The following is a 22,315-nucleotide window of genomic DNA, read 5'->3' as shown; positions in this document are numbered from 1 at the left end:
CACACTGATTCTCATTTACCAAACCTTTTCTTAAATTCTTCTAACTTGTGCTTCATGAAAGTGTCACAAAAAAAGGGACTTTTGTGGACCTACAATTTTGTGCATACACCTGGTGTAGCAGCTGAAGAATGACAACTCTTGTCAATTGCATGGGCATTTGGGTTAATACATTCATGCAGTACATACAGCTCTTGGAAAGGCATGCTGACATCTTAGATTGTAGTATAAATAACTGAAGTTACTAATCAAGGGAAAACTTTTTTGAAAAGTGTCCCAGAAATAAAAGACAGCATGGTGAGGAATATCATTGAGGAATGAGGTATCGGCAAATCTTTGTACAGTTAAATACAGTTGGTAAGTTAAATAAAATAGGAAAGAATTGAGAATAGAAGTGGAAAAAAGAGAATACAAAGAAGTGACACAGCCTGTGAGCCGCAAATTGAGGGCAAGGCACTTCTGGCTGTGAAAGGGACAAACACAATGGAGGAATTATGGGTAATGGACTGCAATGTCAGGGATCTATTCAGGAAAGGATTGAAATCTGGCCTGATTTCAACAGAATCTTCATTTCACATAAATATTCAAACCTTTCATAATGTGCACGATAATAATAACATTTAGAGACCCAAGCACTTGCAAGTTTGAATCCAGACTGGACTTGACACATCAAAATTCAGCTGATGTCCAATAAGATTCATGTTCATGAAGGAGGCAGAGCTCTATGTAGACCTATAGAACTATATACATGTGTTCATAGTTAAGAGTTAAGTGTTTTAGCCATGGTACACATATGTATCCTGATTTTTTCAAAAGTTATTTTACATGACGAACGAACAGGACATTTCAACTGCTGTTTTAATCAAGAACGCTCCTTTCAGTCTGATATAAAGTGAATAAACTCATTTCAGAAAGGGCATGTAAAGTTCAAAACAAGAGGGCAAGCCAAATTCTGCTCTGAGCCTTCATAGTTTGGACTGCATCTTGCAATAATTTTTAGTTAAACTTTTTCAGCATTATGTAGTCTAATTGTTGTGCAATGCCCATGTTCCGTTCAACGGGCAACTAGAGTTCACACCCATCAATGAAACCTCACCAAATGTGTATCATTCATTTCTCATCCATTTCCACTGTGTTGACCTTCTCCTGTCCTCTCTTGGCTGCGAGACATATACATAAAATATTAAATCAAACCGTCTCTTTATTCATCAGTTCATTGGTTTGTGTACTTTCCAGCTGATGCAGCATTAAAGCCGTTAGAATTTATTTCCATGGTTTGTGCTTATCTCCAGCTTTAATGCCACTGCTTAAACATATTTTTCCGGATCCAAACTTAAAATGATATGATCTCTATCTATGCTGAAGCAAAGTTTTTATTTTATTTTTTTACATCCTGTTTTAGGGATTTTGGTCTAGTTTTTGTCTCTGTCAGTGGCCAGGTTCGCTGCTCTCCACATGCTACTAACATCTGCTGCTATTGTTTGGGTCCTGAGGCTAATTGGAAACTGGTGAGCACAGTCTTCAACTTTCAGAGAAAGTGTGCAGAGTTTTGCTCATAAGAGGGGGTCTGCACATATTTAAAGGTTATATTATTATTCACCTTTTTCTTTCTTTGTTATGTAAATGCTGAGGCCACTGTCAAATAAAGATCAAACTTCAGAAAAATATATAAATAAATAAAACATTACCTCCCATGTAGGCGGACTGAAACAACATCAACCTATTTTATTACCTTATTTCTGAATTTACATAGAGAAACCCTGATAATGTTGCTGGAACACAAAAAAATAGAGTAGGTTGGGAGGATGTTTTCACTAAGTGCGCTCCGCATTAAGCAAACTATACACTAGGATGGATGTGCAGGGAAAGCTGATTGTAAGCACAAACACACACACACACACACACACACACACACACACACACACACACACACACACACACGCTTCCAGTAGCCATAGTGCTCTGAATCTGATATATTGCAGTCATTATCTAATAAAATGTAGGCATCAGAGATGATACATATACACTCTTATGTCCCTTTACAAGTGGACACCAGAGAGCAAATAATCACTAACACTACAGCGGGCATCTGCACTGTCTGTGCCTTCCAGTAAGTAAAATGGAAAATGGAGGAGGAATGCAATTATCTGTGTGTGGGGGGCTGCCCACATTCCTGACCTGACCAGCTACTATCACACTGAAAAGACTTTGCTTAACTTGAGCTGTATTGTATATCAATTAATGATCTAGTGATATGAGATTTGATGTAACCTACGGTTTTTCTTTAAATTACTTAAAACATTACTTGTGTATGCCATTCTGCTGTAGGAGTTGCAATTAATAGAATCTAATCTTAACATAACAGTATTTCAGTTGACTTCATTTCATCTTTGAAGGCTTGCAGAGCTAAGAGACCACACTGGATAAGGAGCTGTTGTGGTAGATGTTGCTGGCTGAGAGAGAACAGGATCATTTTCCTGAGGGGGGTTTCAGAAACAGATGGGTGGGAAGGGTCAGCCAAGCACTTTCTTGCTTATTTCTTGGCTCTGGCCTTGCAGATTCTCAGTTGAGAGCAGCTGGTGGCAGGTTCTCCTCTTTGCCTTGTGTACAACGATGCATGTTGTAGTTTGTCCTTGGTGTGAGCGCAGAGGCCACACACCAGTACGTTCACCACACTCACAGCGAGGAAAGATGAGGTGAGAGATTTTAATAGAAGTCAACTCTCAGCTCAAGTGTGTTGAGCTGCAAGTTTTCTTTCTGAGCACAACATTGTGGGCTGTCTCACATCTGTAAAGGCCAGTTATAGACTCGACATATAGTACAACCATAACAGGAGAGGCGAGAGTAAACAGCCCTGTGGTGCAGCAGAGCTGGCTGCTGTTTTATGTGGCATCATGTTCAAATCTGTTTGCTAACACCGGCATTCTTTCTTCTCTTCTCCTTTCTGTCTTACATTCCTCCTCACCAAATGCTGGGTTTAGTCATATAATATCCTTGGGACAGTGCAGAAAAATCAAGAGGAAGCTGGCACATCCGCAAGCTCATACTGAATGAGTGAAAAGCTTGTGGCACAGAGTTAAAACAAACATAGAAAGAAATGATGAGTAAGCAGGAGCACCAAAACAGGGGGAGCCAAGGTTGGCACCAGAATCACTGTGAGTCGGTGTTTGAATGTTTATCTTTCTCTTCAACAAGAAAATATTTAGTCAGAAGGCCATGATGGAGACATTGTATCCGTAAAATTTCACCATTCTCCTCACACTGCACTGGGACTGCAACTCATAATTATTTTAACTATTGATCTATCATTTTTTTTGCCAGCAAAATGTCACCCTTTCTTCAAACTGCTTTTCAGACCAAGGGTCAAAAACCCTTTTCTTTTTTGCATTTTTTCTTCTTCCTTTTTTCTAGATGACCTAAACAATCACTCAATTATTAAAAAAACATTTCAGTACTACACTACTACACATGCAGTGAACTAAAGACAGCCAAAGAGTGACATATAATAATAGTCATCTGTTGGATTCAAAGCCACTGTGCTGCAAGCAGATGGCACACATCCCAGCCTGCTGAAGCACTCAATCACCTCATTAGACAAGTACTTCCATCTAATGTGCTTATAATGGAACACATGGCTGACTTGTTGTAAGGATACGTTCTGCTGGATGTGCTTGCTTTAACACCCAGTTTCCACTCGCAGCCGAATGTCAATGTTTAATTACATAAATCTAACTCTCGGATATAATTCAAATATAATACAATTTAGTGGACCCGCATAAAGAAACAAATTGTGTGTCTGTGTGTGTGTGTGTGTTTCTGAGAGCGAAAGTGTGACAGCGAGGATTAAAATGCGACTGGTAAGTGAATCATTTAATCCCTGGCTTAGAAACAGCTGGTTTCTACAGAGAGCTGAGACACAACTCCTGCCTGTTGACTGAAGGAGAGGAGGACAGAAAAAGAAAGCTAGAAAGCTAGTGAAAGAGAAGGAGGGGGAGATTTAAAATTGGTACCTCTCTCACCTAGATCTTCAACACTAAGTGTCCTAGACATGCCTGGTTAATGCGGGCTGTCATTCGTTCAGTCCTGTTAAACATGGAGCAGTGAAAGAGGGAAGGATGGAGGGATTGACGGAGAGTCGGGAATTGATCTGAAAGGCAGCGGCGCTGGTATCTGACAGAGACAACAATGTTATGCATGTAATGACTCTCCAGCTGTGCACGTATTCATTTACCCATGCACACACACATAGCTTCACACTGACGGTGGTAGAGCCCGCCATGCAAGGCGCCAGCCTCCTGTTAGGGAGCAATTTGGGGTTCAGCGTCTGGCTCAAGGACACTTCCACCTACCACCTGAGCCAGAGCCACCCACAGCCACCCCTGTAACCAGCTATTGGGGGTGTGCATCTCTCCATTAAGAGACGATCCGATATGTATCTAGATACATTGGTTATGATAAGATTCAGGGACGATGCATTTTAATATGGAAAATTAACCTAACAATTACCTTAGACCTCGCCGAGTTTTAGCTACGCTGTGGCTGGAGAAAGTGTTTAATATCTGTGTCTTGCGTGTTCTTGCTTGTGCTAGCTGTATTCGCATAGTATGAGACTCCTCTCCACCTGAATCAGGGGAGTGTTAAGACTGGTTGTGCTAAAGATGCACTTAACTGATGTCCAACAGATCAACTGCAGATAGACTTTTGTCCAACTGTCCTTCTTGAATCAAAATGTCTTCCAAACTTTACATTTGAGATTTGATGGGGCACTGTAAATCGGCGTTGTCGGACATGTTTGTTTATGTACCGACCTCACAAGCCACAAAATGCTAAAGCTACTCTCTTCTCTCTTGAAAGAAAAGGTTGTCTAACATTACCAATCCAGCTCACGCAACACCTTGCATTTCAGTAGATGTGTTGATTCCAGGTGTACATGCCTACAGAATGTGTACAGTAAACAACACTTACAACAATTACTATAAAGAACTTCCACCTGCAGTTCAAGAGTCTCAACATGTTTCCAGGCAGCAGCACTTTAAGTTTAGTGTGTTTTTATTGGAAGACTTGAGGGCTGGACTTTTTACATTTAAATAAAGAAAACCTTTTGCCACAAAAGTGCTAAAACAACATCTCCATAAATCCTGCTGCTTCAAAACTGTTGCTGCTACGTGACGCTCTTTGCCCTCCTTGACATTATTACATCTGTATTTTAAATTCTAAGAAAGAAACCCTTGTAGCAGTTGTTATTTAAAAGTCAAATGTACAGTTAACAGAGGAAAAACTCTGTGTAATGTATTGTAATGAATCATTAGGTAGAAACTTTAGTATCAAAGCAGAATCTATTATTTTTATGTCCAAGCTGCTATGAGTGGGTTTATGAATTGTTTTTGTGGTCCCATCAAGGTGTGCATGGACACTACAAAGGTGTCAGTCTTTCCACAGCTGTCAGAGTGCTGTGGACTTCTGAGAAACATTGGACAAAATTAACCACCAAATGGCATATTTTATGTGAGCTCCAGAGGGGATTCACACAGAGTGCACACAGTAAAAATAAGTCAGCCTCGGTTTAAAGATAAACAAACTGATGGCTTTTGGAGCCAATTAGGACGTGCCCCTGTAACTGGAGTTTATTTTAACAGGCAGAAGAGTCAGTGGCTCCACTGAGGGAAAAAGCCCCCAAACCTTCTTTGAAGTTCTTCTCTCTGTGGGCGGTAATGTGGCATGGCACCCAGCCAAAGCCCACAAACACAAGGGTTGAATAACGCCAGCCCAGTGTCCCTGCTGTGGCATTCATCCCATATGCCACAATAAATAAGAAATATGCAAAGTCACACACATACAGATATTCATACAAACACAAGTTCCACACACACACACACACACACACACACACACACACACACACTTGATTGCGTGACAGATCTCCTAAACAGTCACATATGCAATCTGCCATGAATAATCGTCACTTTTAACTGCTTGTACTCCGAGTGTGAATTTTTGAGTGGATTTCAGCACCCACAAAGTGTGTGGCAGTCAAAATAAATCCAGTGAATTAAGACAGATGTGTTTCTTTCTGTTTATTTATAGCTTTATTGGGTCGTTTTGCATTCACGTGAAGTTATGAAATGATATCTCTGTCGGCTCCAAGTTCAAACAAGCTCTAGGAATACATATGAGTGTATTTATGGATCTTGTGTGTAATTTATAGGCCCAAGGGTTTAGCTATGGGGCCAGTACATGACAACAACCACTGAGAACTGGTGGCAACTGGTGTTGAACACAGACACACCAGTTGCTACACACACACACTATCCAGACCTCTTCCCATGTTGGACTGTCCTTCCTCTTAAAACCCATAAAACATGCAGACAAAACAACGGCTCCAATGATAATGAGCATTACTTAAAGCGACATTATGCAACTATTTTACCTTAAAATAACAGTTTTCTCACTCTGTACCCAGAACTCCTTTTCTTGCATGTAATTTGGGTTGATTGTGAGACCCCCAAGAAGTGTGTAATGCTTAATGGCACTAAGTGACACACTACCAACTATGGGTCTGTAGCTAAGAAGAAGCTAACTCAGTATTCTCAGTACAAGTCTACCCTTTTTCCAACAGAAACGGTGTCCAGTTTGACAGTCTGGTGACTAGCGGTAGTGCTATGGACACCAACGCTCCCATGGTCCTCTGAGCTCCAAGTCCGGGCAGAGTGAGGGCCGCTAGCTGTACGGCTCCCTTGACACAGGATTTTACTATTCCAGATTTGTTACAATGGCAGCAACAATTTTGCTAATCCATCCCAAAGCTTGCCTAGTTAACAATAGAATTTGCAGAATGCTATGCAGCAGGGCACTAGCATGTATTTGGTATGCCCAGTACGACAGTTTTGTCACTCTGAATGCAGCCATTCATTTTGTACGTGTGTATGCTGTCTGTCTTTGTGATACCTCATGCGGCTAGTGTGTCTGACAACAAAAGCAAAATGCCTCCTTACCTGTCAAACAAACGTCTCATCCTTACAAGGCTTCAAACTTTAGTTGGTTCCTTTTCACACACAAGCTGCTTCACCCTCCAGCATGCAAAAACTTCGTCACCGGTTACAGTGAAGCTTTACCAAAAAAAAAAAGCTAATAAAACAAAGAACAACAAAGAAGTGAGCGTGTTATTTAGAAACCCCCTCAGCTCCCAGCTGTGAAAAGTACAACACATACCACTTGGTGACGAGCAGTTATTGTGACACCAACGAAGCGCTATCTGAGAAAAGAGCAGAAGTACCAGAAGGGAAGAAGAGGTAAGATGTTGGTGTGTGCGTGTGCGTGCTTCAACTGCAGAAAGACATGAGCTGTCTGGATATGCGCTGTTTCATTAGGAAGATATGCCGAGAGTAGCTGCACTCGACCTACAGCAATAAAACCACTGCTAAGAAGCGACAGGCCCGCTGTGGATCAGCTGATTCCTGCACAGCCAGACACTGAAACCTGCAGTATTGAGTTCAGAACAGAACAAAGTCAAACTTCAAGGCTGAAGAATGGGAAGTTAAATTGGACAAAATGAGGTGCAGAGGGAGTTTGCTTGCTTTGCTATTTGACACGGCTGTAGTCTGAAAACGAAGTCAAAGTTCAAATTGTCGCAGTACACTTCTGGCGTGGGAAAGAAATGCGCTGCCGCGACACAGCCACACCTCGAGACTGACACAGGAAGCTCGGCCATGTGTACAGTATGCACAGACGTGTATGAGCCAATTTACTTCATGGTCTATCAGTTACTCTTCTATGTCTTCATTCCTGTTACATCTCTTTCTGCATGCTGGATGTCGGGGGTTGGTGGTGTGCGTGTGTGTTTTCAGCTCATCTCCTGTGGATAAAGCTGTGATGCTCTATGGTAATAAGATGCTTGTCTTGCAGAGCAGAGTCCAGCTGAGTGTGAAACTGTATACCAGGAGAATTGTAGACAGTAGCAGGAGAGAAATCCAAGTGGAGGTCACGTTACGCTGTTGACAGTCTGGTGGTTGGGGAAAAAAACTATTCATGTCCAATAACTGTTGTTTTTTAACGATGTCCTCAGAGGTTGAAACGGCACAAAAAAATGCACAGCTGAAATAACACATTTACACACAGGATGGGAAAAAAAACAAAAAAACATGAAGGATATGATAAAAAAAAAAAGGTTTAACTTTATGTAGCACCTGTCCAGGTTGAATCAAAGTTTAAAAATGAATCCAAAAACACAGGTGCACCCATGCTCCATGCTCCATGTTTTAAAATGTACTTGGTATTGAAAACTGTCACTGAAATCCACTGTCCAACAGTATAAAAAATAATCATGGAATATGATATTACTTTCAAAAACCATAAAACATACATATATATTTTTTGTAGGCACTTCAACACTCATTTTGTCCGAACGTCCCTGTGGACAAAAAAACCCCAAAGTTTAACAATCAAAAAACTCAAAATGAATCCAAGCAAAAAGCCCACAAAAACGGCCAAAACAAAACTAACTAAACAACCAACCCGCCAATCAACAACCACAATACATACATGTAATACATACATATACAATGCTTGTATTGTTTCCTATTGTCGCCTTAGCCAAAGATTCCTTATAGCCAAATCTGCTTGATATTATTGCAGAGTCTAAAACAAAGTAAAGATTTAGACTGCGCCTTTACTCATGGGACAAAGATAGGGAAAGCCAGATAAAGGAGAGCGAAAGCCCTACAGTCCTAGAATATAATGAATATATGTTTTTATCATGCTGACGAAATCTGATAAGACCACTAGATAGGACTGGGGGGAAACAGAAGTCTAAGTGAGTTTGTAGAGCTACACGGTTTTAGTTTACCTCAGCAGTACTTCAAACAATGGAGCAGCTTAAAGCAAGCACAGTTACAAAGAATATTTGGTGAGTAATGTAAACATGCACCTTTATCCTAATTTTATATGCATTAGAAATGCATTAAAAATGTAATGCACTCCAACAAGCCCAATTTCATATAGCTTGTAGCATACACATCAAGTTACTTTTGAAAGGACTCATCAATTAAGCAATCAGTTGCCTGAAGGAAATTTCATCAACTTTTAAAAAAATCTAAAAGTATTCTGTTCCAGCCTCCCCGATGAAAGCATTTGCAGCCTTTATCCTAGACCGTTAAAAACCTGATACCTTTTTGAGTTTTTTAACTTTATTCAGATAAACTAAAATAAAAAAAGAACACCTATATGAACAGTTCAAAGACACTACCGGCGGGCTTGCCGAGAGCTCACTGATGCCTCGCAGATGCCCAAAAACCATCTAGCAGGCTAAATATCTAGTTGTTCCATGGAGCCGTGCAACAAGCTACAGTCAGTGAGAGCATACACAGGTAACCCCTCTCTCCGGCACCAGACAAGAAGCGGCGAGTCGGGTAGTTACTTTGGTAACAGCCTCAATTACAGACACACACATAATGCACGGAGAATTAGCAATGTTATGAGTCGGTTTTCAATTTGGGGTGTAGCAGATCCACCATCACATACAAACAGTATTTTCTATGTGTAATTTACAGCCTAATATGTTATGTAAGGGTTTTAAAAGTTGTATACCACAATATTGTTCATCAAATCACTCTGGAAGCTATCCCAATGAGATTATTCGCCATTGTTGTATTTGTTATAGTTGTGGTGTGGATGCCATTCGGTTTTTTTTTCTTTTTCGTGTGGATGGCCCTTTAGTCCTTTTTTTGGAAATATAATAGAATGAGAAATTAATCACTTAATTGGATGAAAATAAATGCATTCTGTTTACTAATCTTGCTCTCCAGCGTGTTTGTGACCTGACATATCAAGAAAGGCAAACTCATTTAATGGCAATGGGAAAGGAGTAAATTGCCTATTTGTAGGCATTTAAAAACCCCTACGGGGTAAATAGAGTTTGCTTACATCTGTTGGTCTTGTCACTACTGCTTCGCGACACACACTGCCCTTCTCACGCTGACCACAGAGCCATACAGGCCACTGTGTGCTATTTAGTCACTGAGTGTAGCTTCAATTATCTGCCCACAATAATGAATGAGTGTCAAAGCAACCCTGGATTACAGACAGCCTGTCAGATCTGAGGATTTGTTTTGCACCTACGACTTTAATAAATGTCAGCAGCTAAAATAAAATCAATACACAGCTGTAGCCTCTGTTAAATGCTCAGATTTCTTGTGAAAATACAAACTATAGTAGGCTATAGTTCTGCATCTAAATGAATCTTCTCTGCACCTTAAAAATCTGATTATAATTCACAGTACTGCGATTAAAAACACAGCAAAAGTCAGAGTTGTGCTTTGTGGCTGAGGTTGAATGTGTGAGAAAGTCAGCATATTCTCCAACAGTGTGAATATTCAAATAGACAAACAATGTGAGCTGCTTTGACACTTGCTCGAGGGTTCTCTGCTTGGCATCAACAAATCCTCCAGCTTCAGGTGGAAAAGTGTAATGTGAATGTTAGTTGTACTGCTGAAATATTTGATCTTTCCATGACCCAGTTTGCATACTGTATGGCTCTCATCCAGCCTCCTTTTCCCCCCTTTAATTTGTAAAATCCCCTATGTGTCCATTTGATTGCTGGAGAATCCAAAATGACAGCTCAGACACACAAGAACTGCTGTAGACGGTTCAGATTGTTTATATTGTATTATATTATTATATATTACCATTATAGAGTATAAGAGAATCAGACCATATTCATAATGCCTGTGTAGGGAGTGATGTGTCAGTAAGGATAATGAAGAATAAAGTCTGGAAGATCCATGGAACACCTATCAGGATCTTCTAATTAAACTTGGTAAAACTAAACAAGATAAACAAGCAGAATGGCTGTCCCTGATTAATATTACATTCACTGGGATTAGCTGAACGAGATTTCATCATAGTGTATTAAAATTATCTGACTGAGGTGAGTAGTCGGCTGTTTAGCCAGCAGCCAACATTTGGGAAGCTCTTTGATTCGGATTGAGGAGTTTTCTGCACCCATGCGCCAATCAATGAAAACAGTATCACGACAAAGAATCTATTCTTTTTCCTACTCCTAAAATGATGCAAGTGGTAGGGTTACTCCATTAGCAGTATTCAAGAGCAGTCACAGGATTCAAGGGGGGTCCAAATGATCATGCATCTAAAGGTCGTGTAGGGTGTCTTTGTATTGGGATGGCTCTTGGGTCTGTGTATCAGTATGTCTAATGCCCAAATGTATCCTAGCTGAACTGATATCATCACAGGAGGGGGACATTTTTTTTTTTTAACATGAGATGGAGAGTCCCTCTATTTGTGTCTGTTCAGGTGGACCACAATGGATTGGCTCTCCTTTTCAGATTGTGTGTGGGTTTTTTTTTCTTCAAAAATGTATTCATGTAAATCATGTTCAGGTGCTGGAGGTTTTCTTTAGTCTGTTTCAGATTGGGTCCAAAATTGTGGATCTGTGAAGACCTCTATTAAGAGGATAGACACCTGCATCATATAAGGGGCTTAAAGCTCAGCTAAGTGTACTGATGTTCTGCAGGTGAGATCTCTTTTTATTGTTGCTGTATTTATTAAATAATAAATGCACTGATGATTAGGCTTAAGCGCTATCAAGGTGTACCCCGTGGTATTTAGAAACAAGGTATGTAAAATACATACCACCCAAGCCTATTGATGATTGATCAAACAGGAGTGTATGCTGATTACCTGAACTTTGATATCATTTCTACTTAATTCAAGTAGGGTTTACAGTATTTGAAACAGTCTGATCACAAATTTACTTTTGTGGAGGATATGTAATTAGTTTAATTGTCACTTAGGGAGAAACATACTGAGAAATAACTCTTTTTGTTTGTCTCCCATGGGCTGGAGAGAGAAAAAAACACAGCAAATACCTAATTAGCCAATGAATAATTGCCAAGCTAATGGGCACCTCAAGATACAATCTTGAATGTAACAGTCACCCTCCAAATTAATGGAGCTGTGTATTGTGCGGTGGGACAAAGTGATTCTGTCTGATTTTTTTTTTTTGCGTTAATGCTTATTGCATCCAAGCTTTTATTATAATTCTAATAAACTAACAGACATTGGCTGAACACCCAACATCTCCCAGTCGTGCAGTTTGTGTCTCTGTCTGTCTTTCTCCCTCTTCATCTCACTTAGACATACAAAAAAATTTGCCTTCATTTTGAGTTGAATATAGTCCTGAAATTGAATTCCAAAGCTCTTGCTGAAACAGTTTTTCTGTTCCTTTTCCTCCCTTTTTTCAGTTTGATGGGAAATAAACGAAAAGCCAGCAGTGCCCATCACTCCTGTGCCAATGCCAGCGATGGAAATCAGTATGCATTTTCCTCCAGAGGAGCAACAGCCCTTTTTCCATCCTCGCACACACATACATACCATATTTATTACAATTCAGCCAATTTCAAATTCAAACTTCAGAGGAGATCCGTTGTTGCTTTGGGGTTTCCTTCAGTCAGTTCTGGATTATTCTAACTTTAACATGCAAGCAGCACAACTCCAGAAACCATAATTATTTGGTTTGGTCAGTCCTTTGAATAGCTTTGGCTAACATAACCTTGATTTGGTATATGACTAGAAGGGGGGCGGGATGCCTCGGTTAAAATAGGATGGCCACATGGAGTTGATTTGGGGTTTTCTACATGGGTAGCTTGAAAGTGAGCCAGATTGCTTCTAACCCACAGTTGCAGTAAGTCATGACACCAGCAAGAGCCAACAGGAGAGAAAATTATATGCAGCTGAGGAAAAGAGTAATTCCTGCTTTGCTTACACAGTTCGGTCCATTACTTCTGTAAACTCACCTACTCTGACATTTGTTTGAGCTGAAACCCTGTGTCGACGGGATTAAATACTCTGTGCAAACAATAGCAGAAATATGCAGACACATTATTTTTGTCAGACTTATAAAGCTGTGCATGTGCATAGTACTCGGTTATAAAAACTGCGTATGTGCACAAGCCTGATTCCACTCTCACAGTTAGCCATAGGTGGATGAACACGCCCTCAATCGACTGTTTGCAGATAAAATGCCCCTTTCTGCTCTGCCAGTCCCTCAATGAAACACAATTTCACAGAACTGCATTGGATAAGTCCTCAATCAGCACTGGAGCAACAATGTCTATGTATGGCTGTGGATAGTTATAACACCCATAGGGCCTTATTTTCACAGGGGGTGCTAGTCCTGACCTTGAAATTAGCTTTTTCCTGTCTGTGTGGGTAGAGCGCACGGTGCACAGGTGGCAAAATTGGCACAAATATGTGGGTGGTTCATTCAAAGGAGGCAGTACAAACACAGTCCACTGCTAATTTGGTGAGTTTGAGCTAAATAAATACTACAAATGAGTAGAAATAACAGAATAATGCTTAAATTGTATATTAATGTGTTTACAGCAGCAATGGTGGTAAATCATTACAATATCTTTAAGTTAACATGAGTGAGTTCCTACAGTATCTGTTATCTACAGCTGCTTTATACTGTTTGAGACCTCCTCAATCCCTGCAGCCATCTTAAGGCAGCAGGACAAATATATGTGATGTATTTCCTTTGAGAAGTGCTGTGCCACAGTCATTATTCATGGTTGTTTACTTTGATCTAATCGCATGCAAATGACACCCGGCTGCTACACAATTACTACACATATGTCTCTTTTTTAAATGCGTTGCGGTGCAAATACTCCTGTATCGCCTCACGGACAATATGATTTAACCCTTTAAGATGTGACATACAGTAGCATTATGACTGAAAGTGTCGCATTGGTGCAGTCAAACAATCGTCACCAAACTATTTTTTAAGTGTTTATTTCTATAGCCCTTTTGCACTCTTACTTGGAGACAATGACCCACCACGTTTATGCTTGCATGATTAAAATGGCCCTTAGTGTCATTAATTCACAGAGGGAACTGGTGAAATGAGGGAAAACACCAAAAGCATAAACAAATCTAATAAAATTGAGAAGACAACAGACAACAGCCCTGAGAATGAACTTTATGATGTGCCCTTAACTAACATAGTACAGATGTGTAGTCATAGACGTACACACAGTGAAACTCACAGCCTAAAAAGAATAACATATCGTATTAGATTCATTGGCTTCTGCCTAAAAAGTACAGAGTGTAAACTTTACAAACCAAGTCAGACCACAAACCACAAAAACAAGGAACGGATAGGCGAATCTTTGTATTGAACAGCCAAATCCAATTTTGGGGTAAAGCCCCTTTAGATACAGTTTTTCAGCATGTTTTTCCATTCAGTTTTACTTGCTTGGTCTAAAAAACATCTGTCTTCTGTTGTTTACCAAAAACGGACCTTTGCGCCATTACTGATGATGGGTTTTTCTGGCCTCAAACTGCTATACTTCGATTTCAAGTTGAGTGTATGCGGCCAAAAGTCTCACAAGACTTCTATCTATCAATTCTATCTATTCAATTCACAAGTCAACATGAGGATTGCCTTCAGTAAATCAAGTTCTGAATTCATGCTGTCCTCTCTATCTGGAAATCAATGTGTTGCCACCTGAAAGCGCCATGCAGAAGTCCAGCAGCTGCCACACATCAGTCCCAAACCGCCATGCTACGGTGGCAGCCAATGAGGTGTCAGGGCTCTTGAGACCCTTGTTGAATTGGTTTCTGAAGAAATCATAAACTCCTCAGTAATGCTGACAGTTTTCTCAGAAAACTTGCATGTCTCTGGATAACTTTTACACTTAACAAGGCCTAGGTGACATATTGGATAGGAGCGGATTGAGGAACTGGTTTCCCTCTTCCTGAGAAGCTGAGAATGTGCTATATATTACATGCTGAACATTCACTCTCTGTCAATCTTTATGGAGAAATATACTCTCTCATACATCCAAGTCCTCTCCCACATGACATTGTTCCTGAAATAATCTCCTTGCCCTCAATACGAGTCCCACGATACATTTCTACAGACAGAAGGTCACACGGCTTGATGGAAGTGGGACAGCGCTGCTAAAAGTGTCCTAATGATCCAGGCTGAGAATGTAATAACAGATTTACATGGTAACTAGCATGCAGAGTGTTTTTCTAGTGTGGTTTAATATTCTTGCACACCTTGTCACCCACTTAACTATTGCTAACAATCAACCAGTCAATCAATATCTTACAGGTTAAATCAAAGAAACTTATTTTATGTTTTTGGTGGAAACAGCTTGCTCTTCAGTTAGCGCAGGCTTTCACTTCTTTGTCACTTAGTTATTTCAGTGCAGGAATCCTCCCATGATACTTTCCTTTGACTGTTACTGCATCCCATTTTCTATTTGAGTCTCCTGTATCCCTGGGCCTCTGGGTGTAATGAGAAGAACCATGATGTGCTGGTAGCAAGAAAAGTCTCCTACTTGAAGTGCAGGAGTAAAATGGATGGAAAGAGACTGGCAGAGTGAGGGGACTGAATATAATGCAAGAGAAATGTACACAGATTTCAGGCAAACAAGGTACTAATGAGGGTAGCGGTACTGTTGGCTGCCAGACTGGTTGCATGAGAAACTGGGCTTGGAAATGAAATGATTTTCCTATTATACCCTTCAGAACTAAAACTGAATTATTAAAATGAACATTTTCCGTCTTGCGTTGCTGAACCATTGTTGGGTGGAAGATGGAGGATTAATGGTATTTGAAGAAAATGACTTGGGATTCAAACAGCAGAGAGAGACTTGGTATTTCTTCCATAAGCATGTTTGAAGCTAGTGCTGTGTGCTCTTTAAGTCATTGTTAGGGTTCTCTTATACACTTACTATTTACCTAATTAATGAACATATTAAGGATATTAGTGAGCCCTATCTACAGTTTCTTTCCAGTAACCATGCAAAACAACCCAAAAGGCTTGTAAATAGCATCAGAATTAATCAGATGTTTTGAGCTGTAATGGTCACAAAAATGATCCTGGTGGGTCTCATTAATATATTTTTCCAGAATACCTGACTTCTCTTTTTAACGCTTTCAGCCCAGTCCAAAAACTTTTCTGGCCTATTCCAGTTATGTCCTGCTCAATGTGTCTTATTAGCTGCAAAAATGTATGTATTTCACATTCTTTTTCAGAATAACCAGGACTATCTGTCAATGAAGACCTATTTGAAGTGAATAATATTCACAATGGATTATATAATATACACAGAGAATTTAAGTAAGTAAAAGTTGCTACAAAATGCTTTTTATTAGAACTGTGTAGGTGTCAAGTATGAGAGCTCATTACAGAACAGTAACACAAATACAGTGTGATCGGTGAGGTTTTTGGTGCAACCGACAGCAACTATGAGCTAACAACGGCTCATAACTAATAAATAACACAGGGAAAAGTTGATAAAAGGCAACTGCAAAGATTTACTCAGTAACTTTTACTCACGATTCACTCAAATCAAGCCATGTTACTAAAGCATCATAACCAATAAATATTACAGGCAACTGTTTAATGAACTCTGTATCACCTCTTTCCCTGTGAGAAAGAATGTGACGTAGTCAAAAGGGATGCTCAAATGTTGCTTGGATTCCTTGTTACAACCAAATGTCATTTTGTTCACAAGGACCAGGGCTACTGACAGACGTTGACTGACAGCAAGATTACATTTACAAGCCCCAACAGTGTGCAGGACGCTGGCGTTTTGTTGAAACCTCATCCTCCCTCATATTCCTGAAAATAAACTGTTCTTGTTTTTCGTCGTTGCTCCTTGATACAATTTCAATACATGATAAGAACTAGTCATTTTGATGTCTAGCAGGGAGGGAGAGTGAGAGGCAGAGGTATGGGAGCAGAAGGGGGGATGCCAGATGGTGGTGTCATTGATGAAATTAAACAGGAAAATGAGGGAGAAATGGACTGGCGGGATGTGGTTGTCCTTCTAGACACACACACACACACACAGTCTGTAAGGTTTAAGGATCATTGGTCGTGTTTCTTTAATGAATAAAATTCCACAGGTGGCTGAATATACAGTAATTAGGTAATTTATCAGCAGCTAATCTGGTCAGCTCACTCTGGCTTATCATAAGGGAAGCCCTGAACGTTCAGGTGAATAGTTCCTTTGGGAGCTCGGTGGTTCTGATTCAGTAGAGAAAATGCTCCTCACGAGGAACATAACACGATGAGCAGAAAAACAGAGCGTATTACATTTTAGTTGTTATGACTCAGTTCCCTCAAGTGCTGAAATTGCAAGTCGGCACTATGCAGTGATATATCAAACTGGATAGCAGCTAAGCTATAAAATGAATACCTCTGATCTGTGCTTGAGTGTGCGGTTGAGTTACTTAAGGACTGTGTGGTGTGTGTGCTTGTTACAAAAATACACACCACACATACGATTCGGCTATCTCAACTAAATGCCGAGTGATGGAGCACCATGGCAATGAAGTGTAAAGGGACTGGACAGGAGCAATGACACAGTGGAAATCAGAGAATTGTTTCTGTTTCAAGTCCTGAGTGAATTGCAGTTATGATCAAGCGCACACGGACACACACCCACACATGCACGCACACACACACAGTATATATCCATTGTGGAGAGAGAATGATGTGTACAATCATCTGATCATATCTGTATTTTATAACCCTTCCAGTGGTGCAGAATGATGCTCTCTGTGTGTCCTCTGGCTCCCCTGCTGCACCCCAGTGACAAGAAATCAGTCATTGAACAACTAATCATCATCATTGGAGCTGTCTACACTGATACCTTCCCCCTGTCTTTCATGATGAACTAGCTGTAGTTAGATTATATTGTCTAGATAAATTGTCTTTGCTATCAGTGATCAAACATGGGAATCTCTATTTTTACAATGAATAAAGCAGGAAAACCCTCTTATCTCTCTGGTAATTGAGAGCACCGTATGTCTAAATGACATTTCTCCTCTTTATCAGGTGTATCCTCCAAAAAGGTGCTGCAGTGGGCTCTGATTCCCACAACAACAGAGCGTTTCAGAGTATGGTATGGTCACTTACTTAACTTTTGTTCTCTTCCACTCCAGACTGAGGGAGTCAGTTGTAGCCTCTGAAGAGCAGGCAGGAGGACACTCTTTCCCTGGAGCTCCAGGAGCTCCTACAAAGACATCCTTTTTCTATGTCATCTCTTAAGGCCACAAGAAAGAGTCTGTATTCCAGCTACTTCTTGGCACCCAAAAAAAAAAAGAAGGAAACATTAGACCTGTCTTGGACCTGCAGGCGCCGTACAAAGATCAGTCCACCTGCTTACTCATAAGCACTAGTCAAGCTGGGAGACTGGTTGGAAATGATAAACTTGAAAGGCACTTTCATGTCTTTATGGTTTGTAGGCACATGAGGTTCCTACATGTTACCTTAAGAGTACAGCAAGTAACTTTTCAACTGCATTTTTCAAAGTGTGTGGACACATGTGAGAAATATACTGTGGTGCTCGGGGAATGCATGTCTTCTACCTTCCACCTTGACAACCTTAACATCAATGCCCAGCGCATTACGGCTAATGCTCTATGATGTACAATTATCCACCGAGGAACTCTGACAGAAGCGGTGAATAAAGCCACATTTAATGTGTTGAAATAATTATTGTATCAAAGGCACAGCAGAGAAGTAGAATATGCTACAAGGGTGGTTTGAGAAGTTTCTATGGATGTTTTTATTTTATGGATTTACGTAGTTTCCTTCTTCTTCTTTTTTATTGAAGCAGCTCTTCTTCTAAAAGAAAGAAACTACAAACATGATACAACCACCATGCCAGGGATTTTGGTTTTGAGCATCACTTTAAGACAATGGAGTCATTAAACTTCTTTTAAACATACATGTACTAAAGATTCAACATTTTTCTATCCACTGGCACAATGATTCTCAATAGGGGCTTTTAGCAGATGATATAGATATATGTAGGCCTAAGTATTGTTCAGAGAATCTGCCAATTTGACAAAATGTGAAATTACTGTCTGAAAGGGTTCCCTCAGCACAAATAAACCGTGGGAAGAAGATTAACATCAGGGAAATAATGGTACCCTTTTACCCGAATGAACCATCTGACCTCCACCCAGAGGCATATTTAGTGCGAGCCCATAGAACAAATGTGGACATTTTCAGGTATCCATCACTGAACTGGCAGTGTTGCTTTGCATTTACTAGCACATGAAGTGGAGCGAGGCTTCCCAGACATCACAACAAGAGTAATGGGCCTCAGACTACAGGGCTGCACGGAGGCTGCAACACCACTTTGGACTGAGTGTATCATATAGCTCTATCTAGAAATGCAGGGAAGCTTCCACCTTGAGTGTCATTTTCTCTGCCATTGTAAATGGAGGAAAATCGCTGTTGTTACTGCAGCTTTTCATCTGATGATATAGCTGTGTTTATAGTGTCGTAGGTCGCCCAATTTTCCAGAAGAGGAAAGAAAAAAGTTTGTGCAAGAGTTACTGTACATAACTTTATACAATGGTAAAACCTATTATCTTTACGCAGGAGCACATGTCATGTACTTTCATAACTGTGTCAGACGTGTTTGGTTTTATTTTAAATCATTGATGAAGACATTAACTGTCCGTCAAAAGTCTGTCACACTACAGTCAGACAAATGTGTCTTTTTTCAATCATCCTAGAGTGAAATGGGCGCAACATTATGTGACTAAGAGAAAGAAAGAAAAAGAAGAAGAGTAACCTGACTGATACACCAAAAAACAAGTCTTTTCAGTGATTGAAAATGTATGAGCTGATTCCTGCAATGTGTTTTTTTTTCCCTTGCTCAGATAAAGCTTTATGTTGGACTGGAGAATGAAAGGAGACAACAAGTTAAAGTCCAAGGATGAGAGGGCTGTTCGGTTAATGCAATACCTTGTTTCAAGGTTGTGGATTTTTGAGACCAAAGCTACACAGCAAGGAAGGAAGTGTGTACAGGTTGTGATGAAAACCCTGTCAGATGTGGCCAAACTGACCTTTTGAAAAACCAGAAAAAAACTGATTCAGAGCTAAGGTGCAGCAGACCGTGTCCTGATGTCAGGGTAGTCCGCCTCAGAAAGTCTGGGTATATCAGAGTAATAGAAAACGTGGATAACGAAAGCTTACTGGGAGAATTGTGTGTGCTGTTTTCGCTAAATAACTATTTTTTAGATTGTGGAACTTCAAATTTCAGTAGCCTAAATAATATTTGTTTAAAATGAAGTTCTCTTTGAGTTGCCTACACACTGTCAAGCTAGATTACAAATGATGGCCCACACAAACTCACAATTAAAGCGTCTGTTCTGATAGATATGTAAGAAAAAAAAAGAAAACAGTGGTACACAGCCTCAAGGTGGAAGAAAAGCTTGAAGAAAAAAATAAGTAAAGAAACAGAAACTGATCTATTTTAGTGCTCTTGTTCTAGTCTTTCTTAAGAAAAAAAAAAACATAATCCCTAAGCGTAGGTTTTCAGAGACAGGTGTGTGAGCGCTGAAAAACAGTGTTACAGAAGTTGGGATGAGCAGCAAGAAAAAACTGAAGTTGCCCTGGGGAGTGAAATTGTAGAAAAATGACACTTCAATGGGGATGAAATTACGAAGACGATAATCAGTTTTTACAAGCCTGAGAATGAAAACTTTTTTGCAGGAAATTCTGAAAAATTTCATATTTTACATAGTGTACTATCCACGTATTGGGATAATGCGCACACACACAGTAGACACACATCACTTACAACTCTTGCCCTCACCTCAGTTTGGACTGCATACTGTACATGCTGTGGCTCTATGATGATGACGATGATGATGATGATGATGAAGATGAGTAGCCACTGACTACTTTACAGACTGTGTGGCTTCTTTCATTTCCCAGCAAAACAAGATAATACAGCCTATTAAATTTACTGATCATTAGATATTTTGGGGTGATCTGTTACAAGCTTTTGAACACACACACACACACACACACACACACACACACAAACAACAGTCTATGCTATCAATAAGGGCTTAAATTTGAGTTCTTAATCAATGTGTTTCTCCATCAATGGTTCTGACTGTTTTAGTGGATTTCTTTAGCTACTGCTCCACCACAGAACTACACTATGGGATCCTCTATTTTAAATACAGTAATTGTCTGAACTTGGCATATATGGCCTTATGTAACCTATATTGTCTCATGGGTTGGTCTTATTAGCCCAGCATATATTAGTATACTGTAAAAGAGGTCGATACAGCGCCAAGGCAAAACCCTTCATCTACATTTATTTATAACAGGAAAATTGTCCAAGGCATTGATTTTATTTATTTATTTATTTATTTTTCTCTCTCCTGATCAAGTGAATAAAGTTCGGATACACAACATTTTGTAATGTAGTCATGCAGTGTGTGTGCCGCCACTGTGCCTCGTGCATTGGACTGCAGTGAGCGTGGTTAAAATTCAGAGCAAGTATTCGGAGAGAAGACAGCACTTGCTCTTTTTCCTGGACGTCCAAAGAGTAGCCCAAGAAAGCAGAGGAAAAAACCCTGCCACCCCACGGCCCCACGGTATGCTTGGGGTTTGACAGAAAAAATACACACCAACCCCCCCCCCGCCACACACACGCACACACACACACACCTCTTCACCGGTGCTAGCAGGTAGAAAAACTTCCGTCCCCCCTCCCTCCTTTCCCTTCTCCTTAAGTAAGGTAGAAAAGAGAAACTTACCACCCCCGTGTCCAGCTGCTCGGTAGTCAGAGAGGGAGCCGCTCCAGTCAGAGGTAAAAACCACAATATCAGCATCAACAGCAGCATCTCCGGAGAAATATTCCTCATCCACTTGTGAGCAACCAGAGACATCATGGTGCCCTATGACAGGCTGGTCCTGCAGGGCTCAGACACCGACCCCGACAGCCGCATCCACGGGATAAGTCACACGCCGACGCTCCTGTAAAATGTGCCCGAATAAGTCTACCTCACTGTTGAGCGCAAACACATAAAACACATTTAAAAAAAACAGCGGCGGTAAAAAAAACACTTGAGACCATTAGAGCAGTTTGTGTCCCGCAAAACTGCACTTGTAACTAACGGCTAAGTGGTCACAGTCAGAGAGAAACTGCGTGTTCTGGTCTTATATCAAGTCCATCACAGGTAACATCCCTGGAGCAAGCCGGCGCGAGCTCCTCTCTCCGTCGTTGCGTCTCGAGCGCTGGAAAAATGACAAGCAGCTGCGTGCGGCTGTGTCGCGAGCAGCGGAGATCGACCTCAAGCCAGTGGCAATAACCTATTCAACATCCGGACACAATTGCCAAAATAAAATCCTTGCCACTGGAATAGAAAAAAAAAAAAAGAGTAAGGAATGACACAAACGTAATTTCCCTATACATAAAATCTAAATCTAAAAATATCTGTATTTTATAAAAGCTTATAAAAGCTTCCA

The 22,315-nt window shown here is 40.4% G+C and overlaps 1 protein-coding gene across 1 annotated transcript in view; it reads right to left on the bottom strand.

Annotated features, from left to right (window-relative positions):
• Positions 1-22,112, bottom strand: part of LOC127370789 (matrix metalloproteinase-17-like) — an 80,310-nt gene extending 58,198 nt beyond the window's left edge. The window contains exon 1 of the mRNA XM_051413153.1: positions 21,604-22,112. Within this exon, the coding sequence (XP_051269113.1) occupies positions 21,604-21,738 (135 nt within the window). The 5' untranslated portion in view covers positions 21,739-22,112. The remainder of the gene's footprint in view (positions 1-21,603) is intronic.
• Between the last annotated feature and the right edge of the window lie 203 nt (positions 22,113-22,315).

This window comes from Dicentrarchus labrax, unplaced genomic scaffold (assembly GCF_905237075.1).
Source record: "Dicentrarchus labrax unplaced genomic scaffold, dlabrax2021, whole genome shotgun sequence".
Lineage (NCBI taxonomy): Eukaryota > Metazoa > Chordata > Actinopteri > Moronidae > Dicentrarchus > Dicentrarchus labrax.
Note: the sequence above shows the minus strand (reverse complement) of the source record. Positions and strands in the feature narration are given on the sequence as shown.